General features: G+C 34.4%; 1 protein-coding gene across 1 annotated transcript; it reads right to left on the bottom strand.

The window, feature by feature from the left end:
• Positions 1-10375: 10375 nt before the first annotated feature.
• On the bottom strand, positions 10376-12927 carry LOC106292214. The gene is made up of 5 exons (XM_013727826.1): positions 12367-12927; positions 11683-12306; positions 11380-11541; positions 10934-11290; positions 10376-10828 (listed from the first exon to the last, which is right to left on the bottom strand). The coding sequence occupies exons 1-5, from the start codon at positions 12925-12927 to the stop codon at positions 10376-10378; spliced, it is 2157 nt and encodes a 718-aa protein (XP_013583280.1).
• Positions 12928-13872: the final 945 nt, after the last annotated feature.

The following is a 13872-nucleotide window of genomic DNA, read 5'->3' as shown; positions in this document are numbered from 1 at the left end:
GACATGTATCAATTTGATGGTTGATTTGAAAGCTTTCAAAACCATATAGAAGAAACAGGTGCACAAAGACAGCGAATAGTTGAGCTGACACTATAGGATCAGATCAAAAGTGGACCTACGGAGGGAAGTTGTTATTAAGAGATGCCAAAAAATGTATGATGTATCTTTCACGTTAGGTTCCACAATGAACATCCAACGATAGAGGGACACTGAATAAATAAAACTTGCTTCTGATCTCCTAAATAGAATGAATATTTGTATAATTAGGTTAATGCTCGTTGGATATGGTGTCGATCTTAACTTGAGAGATGGTAAATGTTAGTATTAGTTTTCGCTTTGCAAGCTTCTCAGATTAAGAAACTCATATACTGCTAACTATTTGTAAATTTAAGCATGGTAAATTTAACATTTGAATAGAAATACCTAGTTATATGGAAACTATACCTATGTAAAGGTAAAAACTTTCATGAATAATGTGTTTATATATCAACAATTACTAAATTTTGATCTGCATATGTTTATTTTTAGTTTTTTTAAATAAATATTTATTTGTATAAATAATAATATATATTTTATAATTTACATGTATTAAATAATTGTTTGACATGACATTCCGAAAATCTAGATACACTGCACGTAGATACCAGGAAAAGTGCCGATTTCGACCCCAACAATTTCAGTCGTGCCAAATACGACCCGAACAATTGATCAGTGCCAAATACGGCCTCAACTCAATTATAATTCAAAAAAACTACCTGAACTTCTTAAAGCGTGCCTAAATCTACATTGACTCTAACATAAGTTAGTTAACCGTTAACAAGATAAAACGACGTCGTTTTAATATACGAAGAAAAGTGCCAATTCGACCCCAACACTCTCAATCGTGCCAAATAGGACCTGAACAAATGATCAGTGCCAAAAACGACCTCAACTCAATTATAATTTAAGAAACATTACCCAAACTTTTTAAAACGCGCCTAAATCTACATTGACTCTAACAGAAGTTAGTCAACCGTTAACAAGATAAGATGACATCGTTTTGATATATATTTTTTAAAAAATATGTTCATTTCGCAACTCAAACCCGTTTCGGGATATCCTTTTAAAGGGGCACACTAATAATTAGACTAAAGTAATTTTTTGAAATATTATTACAAATTGAAATTCCCCATTATATAAACTACTATTCTTCTTCATCTTATCCAATTTAAAACTTTGGTGATTGCTTTATATATTTTAGTTATTGTTTAATATGTCTAATATTTTGTACAACATATCTTAGTGAAAGAAAGGTAAAAGGCCTCTTAACATTTTTGACCAAAATATCAAAATATATAATATTAACTTTGAAAAATAAAAAGATTTCCACTTAAGTTTAAAAATTAAAAATATTATATAAGAAAATTTTATAAATAAATTCAAAGTCTTAAGTATATTTAAGATTGTACAATAATAAATATTTTATTATTTATATTTTAGTAAGATATAAGTTTATTAAAGATATGATAAATAAAAAACATGTTAATGTATTTATATAAATCAGAAAAAAATTGTCACTAAAATTTTAAATTGGATAAGATGAATAATAATAGTTTATATAATTTCAAATTTGTAATAATATTTCAAAAAGTTACTTTTATCTAGTTGTTAGTGTGCCCCTTTAGAAGAGTATCACAGCATGGTTTGAGTTCCGGAATGAACATTTTTTTAAAAAATATATATATATATATCAAAACGAATTCGTCTTATCTTGTTAACGGTTGACAAACTTCTGTTAGAGTCAATGTAGATTTAAGCACGTTTTAAGAAGTTTGGTTAGTTTTTTCGAATTATAATTGAGTTGAGGTCGTATTTGGCACTGATCAATTGTTCAGGTCGTATTTGGCACGACCTAAATTGTTGGGGTCGAAATTGGCACTTTTCCCCGTAGATACCCAGCATCACATGGAAACCCTGGTGATGCAACTGCAGGTGGGGTGTTGAGAAACAAATTTGGCGATTGGTGCGGAGGCTTTGCACTGAATATTGGTCGATGCTCTGCTCCACTGGCAGAATTGTGGGGGGTCTATTATGGACTGGTATTGGCATGGGAAAGGGGGATCGCAAGGTTGGAGCTAGAGGTTGATTCAGCAGTTGTGGTTGGATTTCTTAAGACAGGAATTGAGGAGACTCACCCACTGTCGTTCCTGGTACGTTTGTGCCATGGCTATCTTTCAAAGGACTGGATTGTCCGAATTGATCACGTGTATAGGGAAGCTAACCGTCTAGCCGACGGGTTAGCCAACTATGCCTTTACTTTACCATTAGGAATTCATAGTTTTGATTATGTACCACCTGATGTAATTTCAACTCTTGAGGATGATGTCTTAGGCGTTTCTCGTCCTAGGCATGTAGTGATGTCGTAGTTGTCCGATTTTTTCTAATAATATAGGGAGGCTTTTCTCCCTTTTGCCCACCAAAAAAAAAAGGTTCATAACTATGTACTTGTGTCCTACTTGTGTCATATGCGTTTTGGAAATTATTTTTAATCTTTATTCATAAAATATGCAATATGAAATATTTTTTTGTAGTTTCATATATGATAACAGTTTTAATTTTCCACATTTTATTTCTAAAATAAAGTAGGTGTTTTATTATAATATAGAACAAATTATAGAAATTGTCATGATCAATGAATTATAGAAATTATAAATCATTTCTAGAATTTCCATGATCAGTGAAGTATTGCCCAAAAGCCCCCAAACGATGAAAATGTTTGATTTTAAATTTTTTTTGCCCAATTTAAGAAAATCATGGATAAAGAAACTCATTATTCATTCTGAGATGCATTAGTTGAAAATTTGTGAAAAAATATATTCTAATACTCATTATTGAACCAAAATATTTTATCTTATATATTTTATGATTTATTGTAATTTTAATAAGAAATAATTAATTTAAATAAATTATATTTGTGGATGTTTTATAAACATAAGATATTTGGGGTTAACTGGTAAGTTTTTGTAAGTTGAAGGTTTAGTAACAATTATTAATTAAATAAAGATAGAATCATTTCAGAATATTCATTTTGGAGTGAAAAATGAAGTAATACATTGGAGTAGTCATTTTCATGTTGCGCTATTTTAGAGTAAAATATGGAGTAATACATTGGAGATGCTCTTAGAACCTATAACCAAATGTATGTACATATTTAAAAGGTTAATAAACAATTTTTGTTTCACAAAAAAAAAACAATTATGTATTCCCATGTTTTTGTTTCATAAAAAAAAAAAAACAATTATGTATTCCCATGTTTGAAATTTCGCTAAGGCGTGAGTCGGACGGACGTCATGCGCTTAGCGAGTTAACAAAAAAGGGAGATAAATCGAAGGTAATCGGGATTAATTTTGAGCACTTTTGAAGTTTGCGATACATATATATATTTATTAACTTTCGTATAAAGCAGCAGCGTTCTAGTGGTAACTGGGAGTGCTTTTAAACAATCCAACCCGAGTTCGAGGGAACGTTAAATAATTTTTTTTTCTTTTTTTAATGATTTCTTTAATGAGTGGTATTATTGTAATTACATCTTCTTCTTCTTCTTCTTTTTTTTTTTTTTTTTTTTTTTTTGTAACTGAATTACATCTTCTTCTTCCTTCTGATAGTTTAGGTTTTCTCTGCAATACTTTTTTTGCGGCCGTCAACCATGGATTTACCAAATCCTCTAAATTTTTGAGCTTTTCTGGGTTTCTATACATCAAATACATAAATCTGTTCTTCATTCTTTGATTTAAAACATTAGAAACTCCAACTTTTTTTATGTTTTCTAATAAATCCGATTTTTTGGCCGAACAGAGTAAATTCGCCACGGTAAAGTTCAGCCTAGCGTTCCAGCGCCCGATTAAACGGCTTTACGACCGCTTTTTCGAATCACGGATGTATTCTAGATTTCAGGCGGTTATCGAAAGTGGTTATAGAAGGTGGTTACATTAAGTCATTAAGCTTCGTTGCAGTTATCGTATAAAAAAAATATGTATTGTTAAAATAATTGTTGGACCCTACTTTTATCAATGGGTCACACTGCTGTTTTAATAGAATACTAGATTTTGATCCGCGCTTAGAAAGCGCGGATACATTTGCACTTTAGTAGTTTATAGAATATTGACTTGGACGACTAATTTGGTTTTGAAACATAAAGTGTAGCAATCAATCCATTTTCTTAATACTTGTGGCAATTATGTTTGATACAACATACAGAATGCAAGAAACATTGATGTGTGTTATTGTTGCATTTTAAGGTTGGATCTTGTCTATTAGATATTAAAATTATTTTTCAATATATATATATATATATATATATATATATATATATATATATTAACTATTAAAATTTAAAAATATAAAAGAAAATATATAAAAGGGATTTAATCTGTAGTTATTATAAAGCTATATTTTTTTTCTATACATAGTCAATATTTAAATTATTGTTGAAAATTAAAATCAAAGTTTTTAATTGCAGGTTTATTAATATGGGTGTAAAATGGGTTTTAATATAATGGGTTTTTGATGATTTGTTTTAGTTTTAATATTGGGTTTTAGCAAAATGACTTAAATGTGGGCAAATTTAATTGTTTAGTTAAGGCTCAGCCCATGAGTCTTGTTCTTCTACCGACAAAAGCTGGGAAGAACATTTGACTTCGCAAATCAAATCAAAATTAAAAAACAAAAGTCCCGTCCGATCGATGGCGATTCAGCTACCGAAGGAGGAGATCGTCGGGGGGTTCCTCTCCGATATGAACCGGTTGTTTTCCAAAAAAAAACAGGAACCGTTTGCTTGTTGTTTCCGACACAATATTAGAAGTAATCGGACATAAACCAGCTTCCAATATTGATGTGTTTGAAGAATATCTCTTCTCTTCTCCGGCATACCACGCAATCGGATTGGTATTAGAGATTTTGTTTATTTTTAATATGAAAATAGATTTGTATATATTATTTCTTCGTAATATTTTTGTTTCCTAATTATTGTTTCCTATTTTCAGGTATTCGAAACGATTTATCCTGACGGACCAGTTGTTAAACTATTTCTGTTCGCTGAAGAATTAATATTCAAAAGGTAAGAAAATTTTATGTTTCATATTCTGTACATTGATTTTAGAACAATTTCATTGATTTAGATCTGCTTTTTTCTGAAGTTTATGTTTCATAATCTGAACAACTGGACATCTCATACTTTGAATATTTTTATTTGCATATTCTAAGAAGTTTTATGATAAGAAGGGTCAAAGCAGGCTGGAGGAGATGGGAAGCAATGGATATAATAGTATTACATTGGTAAAAAGAAGTATTTGCAAGTTGATTTTTACTCCTTGACTAACAGAACAAAACCCTGCGCTTTAAGTGACAATTTTAAGTTGCATTTCTCTGTAGTATTATGATAAGGAGGGTCAAAGCAGGCTGGAGGAGATGGGAAGCAATGGATATAATAGTATTACATTGGTAAAAAAAAGGTATGTGTAAGTTGATTTATTTTAAAAATCCTCGACAAACAGAAAAATAGCTTACGGTTTAAGTGAATCTCTGTTACTAACTTATGTTTTTTTCTTCTTCTGTAGGATCTTAAAACATAAGTGAAACTCCGTCAACACATTAAGCTCAGAAGAAACTTCTATTTGGCCAGAATGTCTTTGCAAGAAACATAAGTAAGTTGGTTTATTATGTTTAGATTAGATTTAGACAATAGGAATGGAACATTATCGGTAGTTACGTAATAAACCGGAGATTGCTTGATGTGTGGTAATGTCTGTCTGCTTTGTTTGATAATCAAAAAACTTAACCAAATTATGAAACAATCTCTGAAAAATCCTGCGTGAAACAGTCAATAAATAGTTCTAACAAACCAAAACAACAAACTAAAATAAATAGTTCTAACAAACCCAAAAGCAGAAAGGCAAACTTAGGTCACTTTATAAATAGTTCGTATTTTTTTATTTTCTTTTCTCTGTGAGTAGTTTTTTTCAAAAGCACAGATAGAAAAATATATAAAAACTATATCCTTAGGAATGTCTGTCTGCTTTGTTTGATAATCAAAAAACTTAACCAAATTATGAAAAAATCTCTGTAAAACCCAAACATTGCGTGAAACAGTCAATAAATAGTTCTAACAAACCAAAACAACAAAGTAAAATAATATCAGAGATTCTGGAATACAATAAGATTTATAATAGTTAGGTGGTACACCGGATTTAGGTTAAAATTTGTTTTCTGTATCTTTAGTTTTGATGAAAATCGTGGTTAAGTGATGCTATGTTTATAATAGTTAGGTGGTACACCGGATTTAGGTTACGCAGGTGTTAGACATTATATTTTAAAGATTTGATCAAATATATTATTTTGTGGATTAAGGAATATTATTCTAGTGTTTATCCAAATTCGAATATACCTTTGTAATTCGAAAGCGTTAATACTAATCAAACTAAAGTAGGTTAGAGAAAATCCTGCAAGTATAATCACAATAATAACTGATAGTGATATTTAGTAAAACTTGTAGAGGAAGCAATATAAATATTTCCGGATCTACCTAAACAAAATCGTATCTACAAAAGATGGTTTTAAAAAATCTTGTTAACGATTTAGGTCTGATGATTGCGGATTTTTATATTTTAAATGTTTGAATCATATAAGAAGCTAAAATGGTTTGATTTGGTTTAGGTAGGGTGTATATTTTGAAATGAATATAAGCTGAATAAGGTGGTTTAGATAGCTAAAATAATTTCAAAACGTACCAATATTATGAGATGCTTATGAGATGAATAAGGTGGTATAGATAGCTTGGACTTTGTATTACGGTTTGAATAAGTTGAGATGAATAAGGTGGTTTATTCTGGTCAGTGTTATAGTGTTCTAACTCAATAATATAGTCATGGTTTTAATCAGAATGAGATCGATATGCTAAAGGACAAAAAGCCTTTTAACTAACGATGTCAAATCGTAATTTAGATATTTTGCTTCCACTTTGCATATTCGTTTGTTATTCAGATTTCACATTTATTGAGTTGTATTTCGTGCTTCAATAAGCAATTTAAATGCCCCTTTATTATTAATATAAATTTATGACAAAATAAAATCCCCCTTTGTGTTTCGTGATATTTTTATTGTTTGATAAAATCAAATTGTAAAATCTTCATAAGAAAACAAATGAAAAGTACATTCAGAATATTCTTCAAATCTCGATGTTTGCTTCCCGCATAAAAGATATTGGATTCCAAACGAAATTACATTTGGAATAGCAATCTGGATTATCATTATCTTCTACTTCATGATGGAACTTGTTATTTTCCATCCAAACCATAAACTTGTTGTTTTCTGTGGTCATGGACAAATCTTTTTGTTTTCTGGAGAGCTGAAACATATAAGAAAACCATAATAAGAGATCTGAATATATAATGAAAGTAAAAATATAAGCCACGTACATAAACACATAGTCCCATAGTCCAACCATGTAAAAATGTAATACTTTATCATGAGTGGGCGATGAGGATTGCAATGACTTTAAAAAACAGGATACGAACTATTCGCATTTTTTGGTTTCCTTGTCTCTGAGCCTCAGGTTTAATTTTCATGATATTGGTGAGATATGTGATGTTCTTGAGTTTAGTGAGACGTGTGGTTATATAAGATATACTATGGCGTTTTTCGGTAAGATAATAGTCCCATTTATTAAAATAAAATTTAAAGGAGATGTCAACTTAGCATATTCTAAAAATATTCTTTACGAAATTTTGGGGTTACAAAGGTCGATACATGATGTTATAATATATAGGGTTAGACCAAAACATAATAAAAGGAAAGGGTCCAAACAACCTTTATAAGTAGATTTATCAAGACTGCTCCCCTTTTAATAGAATAGATACTTAAAAAAAAATAAAAGAGTTAACTGAACAAAATAAGAAACACGGTTTGTTTTAGTTAGAGGGATAAGGTTGTAAAACAACAACAACAAAGTAGCCTAGTAGTGATAAGTGTCTCAAACTTAATAAATACTCATAAAGTGTCTTGGAATAAAAAAAACTCTATGTTGAAAGCGAAGAATGTATGGCTTCTGCATATCATCTGAAAGCGACGAATGTATGACTTCGGCATATGATCTGAAAATAGTTTTTGGATCAGAAAAATTAATAGACCGAAAAGGATAGCAAAAGGCTTAAATAATAATCTTAATAAATATGACGATTAACGATGCAGTTATGAAGACAATGGAAAATAATGTCACAGATATATAATTTTAAAACATTTTTGTACACCAAAAAAATATTTTTTAAAACGTGTTTAGAAAACATTTAATTAAAAGCATTTTTAAAAAAATTGAGATAGTAAAATAAAGTTGCAGTTACGAAGATAACATAAAAACAGTTGTAAAAGATTTAATTTAAAAAGGTTTTAAACTTTAGTTCACACGTTGGTTTTTAGAACAAATTTTGATTTATTTTTCAAAATACAAATTGAAAGACACGTGTCAAACCAAGAAATGTCAACTGACTTCTGTTTTATTCTATAAAAGATGGTTGATAACATCTTCTACTAATTTCATTTGTAATCACATCACACAAATTTTTCATGGCTCTATAACTAGTAGGCTCATATTAAGTATGTTCATCATGATGATCATCATCACTAATAGTAACTAGATATTTTTCTAATGCGTGACATTGTACAAAATCATAATCTTCTTGATGCGAGTCACATATAAAGTTATGTAATGTCATTGTTGATGTTAAAATCTTTATACATTTAGTTAAACCGTACTTTGTATGTTTACGGTCAAGAATGTGATTCTTTGCTTTCTACAATCCAAACGTCCGTTCAATCACTGTTTACAAATTCACATGTTTCTGATTAAACAACTCTTGCATGTTTGTTGGTAATCCTCCTCTATGAAACTGATCAAAATGATATTGAATCCTAGTATGGGGTTCAAGATAGCCAATTATAGTTGGATATCCAAAATCAATTAGGTAATATTTTCCGTTTGAAGGAAGTGAAAAAGATTTATTCTTATTACATTGAGTTAATATATTTGTATCATTCGCTCTACATGGTACGCCAATATATACATATATGAACTTCATATTGAAATTACATATAACTAAAACATTCATGGTATGTTCCATCTTTCTATCTCTATATGTCTCATTATTTTTATATGAGGCCGAACTAGAACATGTGTTCCATAAAAGAGCTCCAATACAATCTTTAAAATATGAAATTTATCGATCATCATTCTTCATGAATGAACTCATTCGCATGAATTCACTTTCTAATGGTTTCAATGTATCCACAACAAACTTTAGACCACTTAAAAATTCATCTAGCTTTCTTTTTATTATATCCAGTGACCATTGATTCTGTTTTCATAACTCCACAAATGTCTTCGGGTTCGTTTGTAAAATATCGTAACATTGTTAATCTTATTCATGCATAAGTTGTTCAACATGATACCATCATGTACCTTTTTTTTTTTTTTGAAATTTCAGATTTATTGATCATGGCAGAAAAAATATATGTACAATCCTATTTGTTCATGGTTTAAAGAATGAGAATAAAGAATGCAACATCATTAATTCGGAGCGCCAATCAGAAACCGCCCTCAGCCTGGTGAACGAGACTCAACCCACCTACACATCAAGCCATGTAGTTGAGGCCTCAGGGTGTAGACAAGAGATGTAATCCTGTTTCAGATCGTTTTGTCAATCAGTCTTGCTAGGTGATCCACTGGTTTGGAAATATTGTAATGCCTCCTCTGATTTCGTTTACGCTAAATATAGTAGATTGTAACTTGCAGTGCCAGCCTTAGGAGGATAAAAGTAAGCCTGTCGTAGGAACCTGATAGTAATCGTGTCAGAGTTGTTTCCCAGTCGGTATCAAGGTCCCTGCCAAACAGATTCCGAACAACCCGCAGCCAAAGAGTAAAGGTATAAGGACATGCGAAAAATAAATGATCTCCGGTCTCATCTGGCTCCCCACAGTAAAGACATCCTTAAGGGTGGCCCCATTGTGCCGTGCGATGCCCCGTTGCTAATCTGTTTATGATCGCAAGCCATGTAATGAAAGCAAATCTTGGAACGCCTTGCGAGAACCAAATCAACCTTCTCCAATTTACTCTGTTCTTCTGAACTCTAACGAGGTCCCAAGTAGCTGTTGAGACAAATCGATCACTATAAGTATCCTCTCCCGTCTTCCAAAGGACTCCATCAGCGGTACCATTCACCAGTGAGAGATGGAAACCATTTATATCATGAATCAGCGACTGTATCTGAGGGTCACGACATCTCCTGAACCGCCAATCTCCATTAATTAAAATATCAGATATCGTCGCATCTCTACTAACACCAAGCTTCTAGGTACCTATCTCACCGGTGATATCAATCAGCCGACCACGAGGGTGCCATAAGTTCGACCAGAATCTTACTGTACGACCATCATTAATATCCATGCGAACAAATTGCTGGGCTAAAGATCGATGCTGCAAGAGTTTCCTCCAGACCCAAGAACCAGCCACATTTTCTTTGACATCCCATAGCGTCTCCTGCTTAAGTAAGTAACATTTCACCCAGACAACCCATAACGATGAAGGTTGAGAGAAGAGTCTCCAAATGAGCTTCAGAACAAACACAATACCAACTTCTTTGAGGCGTCTGATACCCAGGCCTCCTTCGTCAAATGGAACACAGACCTCCTCCCAACAATTTTTTGCACAAGCAGTGTTTTTTGGGGAACCACTCCACAAGAACGCAGAACACATGCTCTCTATTTCATCAATGCAAGCTTGCGGCAGGCAGAAAGCAGAGCTCTAAAAAGTTGCAATACTAGCGATAACAGATTTGATGAGTTGTAGTCTACAAGCATAAGACATGGCTTTACTTGTCCAGCAAAGAAATCGATTCCTGATCTTCACAATTAGCGGCTCATAATCATTCCTTGTCATGATCTTTGTGGTGAGCGGGAGTCCGAGGTACTTGATAGGCAGAGCGGAGAGTGAAAGTCCCGCCACAGCCGCCTCGTTTTCAAGAGCCTGCTTTCCCCGACCAGCTGCAAACACAGTCGACTTTGCTACATTTATCCTCAGTCCTGACATAGAGGTAAATTCCTCAAATACTTGTAGCGTTCCTCTAAGTGACTCCGGAGTACCATCAGTAAAAATGACTATATCATCAGCAAAACTTAAGTGATATAAGTTAACCTCCGTACACTTTGGATGATATCCAATTGCTCCATCACCGACTGCTTTGTTAAGTAGCTTTGAGAGACGTTGCTGACAATGACATAGATATATGGAGAGATGGAGCACCCCTGTCGAACTCCCCGAGAACTCGTGAAAAAAGCCTCCAGTTCACCGTTCACCGAGACCGAGAAGGCTGCTGTGTTGATGCATCTCATGATCCACGTGACGAACAAATCAGGGTAGTTCATAGCACACAGAGTTTCCTCGATGAAAGACCAGATGATGGTGTCAAAAGCTTTGGATATGTCTAGTTTGATGGCAGACCGGGAGGTTACCGATGGCTTGTGATAATCTTTGACAAGTTATGTAGCCAAGAGTACATTTTCCAGAAGCAGACGTCCCTCAACAAAAGCGCACTGGTTCAATTCAATGGCCTGAGGCATAGTTGCCTTCAATCTTCTTGCAATTATTTTAGATATCACCTTATAGATGAGATTGCAGCAGGCGATCACTCTATAGTCACTTAGCTTCTCAACATCTGGAGTCTTGGGGACAAGAGATAACAAGGTGGCATTGATGCTATGAGGCATGAAACCAAAGATGAAGAAAGATTGAACAGCTGCGACAACATCCTTCCCAATCACAGACCAAGCAGCTTTATAAAATTCCACAGGGTACCAGTCTGGCCCTGGTGCTTTGTTCGTACGCATGGAGAAGATGGTTTCTTTGATCTCGGCCTCCAGAACTGGTTTCATAAGTGTCGCCGCATCTTCGTAGAAGCATCTGTAAGTTACTAGGCCGCAGAGTAGATCTTGAGAGACCGCCATATCAGTCTCCTGGGTCCCATTTAGAAAGGTCTCAAAATGTGTGACTGCTTCGCTCTTGATATCAGGGAGAGAAGTGAGGATTCGACCATCTGCAGTAACTATGCATCTGATTGTGTTTCGCACGTTCCTGCTTTGAGTAACCTTGTGGAAAAATCTGGAGTTGTGATCGCCTAGTCTAAGCCACTGGACCCTAGACTTTTGATAAAAGAATTGCTCTTCAAGTCCGAAGATATGGTGCCAATGCTCCCAAGCGTCAGAAGCCGCTTCAAACGTAGCCACCTGCGAATCTTACATAGCTGCAGTTTGCTTCTCACAGAGGTCCGCGTACGCCTGTTTTACCCTTCCTGGGAGGTCGCCACACATATCCCTGTTTAGGCCCCTCAACTCAAACTTTAACGACTTAAGCTTCTCGTGGAATAGCTGGAGAGCAGATCGAGAGTGATAAAGAGGAGCTGTCTGATTCCAAATGCGGTCCACAACTTCAAGAAATCGAGGGTGAGAAGTAGTGTGAGTAAAGAACTTGAAAGGCTTCATATTACCCTGAGGCGCCTCTCTAAGTAAAACATGCATACAGAGATGATCTGAGACACCACCAGACTCAAATGTGGCATAAGATTGTGGAAAAGCTTGTAACCAGTAGCTGTTAACCATGACTCGATCCAGTTTCTTGCTGATGGGGTTATCGTATTGGCTATTTGACCAGGTGTAGCAGGGGCCAACCTGAGCAAGATCCACCATATCACACAAGAGGACCACATTTTGGAAGTCTCTAATAGAGCTTCGATCAGGCCTAGTATCCGTGAACCGCGAGTGCTCCTGTTCCGTTAAGGCGACGTTGAAATCCCCTTGTATAATCCATGGGTTAGTAGTTCCAGCAACCGACTCTGATATGAACTCCATTTCTCTCCATAGCTCTCTTCTCTCCATGAGACAGTTTGATGCATAGATAAAGGACAGAGAAAGGTATCACCAATTGATTTATATCTCAACCACACCGTGATCATTTGTGCACTACTCTGAACCAGACATACTTCCACCTCTTCTGACCAACATACCCAAATTTTTCCAAGCCTATGATGAGAGTAATTATGAATGCAGTTCCAGCCAGGAAAAGCTGCATCAAAAACTTTTTGAAACTTATCTTCTTGAACTCTAGTTTCCAACAAACAACCAATAGACAATTTTGCAGCCTGAACACAATACTTGACCGCCTTTTGTTTGCGTGGCTGATTGAACCCACTCATGTTCCACACAAAGATTGACGACATCAGTGCTTCCGGGAGGAAGCTTTTTTGGTGATGTTTTGACCTTTCTGTTGCTGAGAGATTGCATGGACCAGAGCCCGGGAGTTCACGATTGTCTTCTTCGTACCTCTGCCATGGGAGCGCTGAGAGGAGCACTGTCTCTGGTTGACTACGGAGGTTTTATCAGTAAGGTCTGCCTCATTCCCCACAACCTCGTCTGTGAACTGCTTTACTTCACCCTCATCCTTTCCCTCGTCTTCATCAATCTCATCCTCCTCCCTAATATCTTGCAGAACATGGAAACCATTTGGCGAGAGACAATCATTTGTTACAACATCAATGCTAGGGCCTGCCTGAACCGCCTGACCAGGGATTGTAGCCCACTGCTCACTTGTATTGTCCTTCTCAGGTATCGAAATCCCCACATTTGATAGATTATCCTTCTCATGTACCATCATGTACCTTGATATGTTTTTGGATCATTTTGTCAGCATTAACCATATCATATAAATAAGGTTCATCATCATCATCCATCATCCAACTAATCAACTACAAAACCATAAATAAAAATACATTAGTGGGCGATGAAAAATTAAAATTA

This window comes from Brassica oleracea, chromosome C5 (genome assembly GCF_000695525.1).
Source record: "Brassica oleracea var. oleracea cultivar TO1000 chromosome C5, BOL, whole genome shotgun sequence".
Lineage (NCBI taxonomy): Eukaryota > Viridiplantae > Streptophyta > Magnoliopsida > Brassicales > Brassicaceae > Brassica > Brassica oleracea.
The sequence above is the reverse complement of the archived record's forward strand: the minus strand, read 5'-3'. Positions and strand labels throughout refer to the sequence as shown.

Coding starts and splice junctions, on each gene's coding strand:
- LOC106292214 (XM_013727826.1), bottom strand. CDS start 12,927: ATGGAGTTCATATCAGAGTCGGTTGCTGGAACTACTAACCCATGGATT. Junction 11,542..11,682: donor GCTGCAATCTCATCTATAAG/GTGATATCTAAA, acceptor GATTATCACAAG/CCATCGGTAACCTCCCGGTC. Junction 10,829..10,933: donor ATGATTATGAGCCGCTAATT/GTGAAGATCAGG, acceptor GCAACTTTTTAG/AGCTCTGCTTTCTGCCTGCC.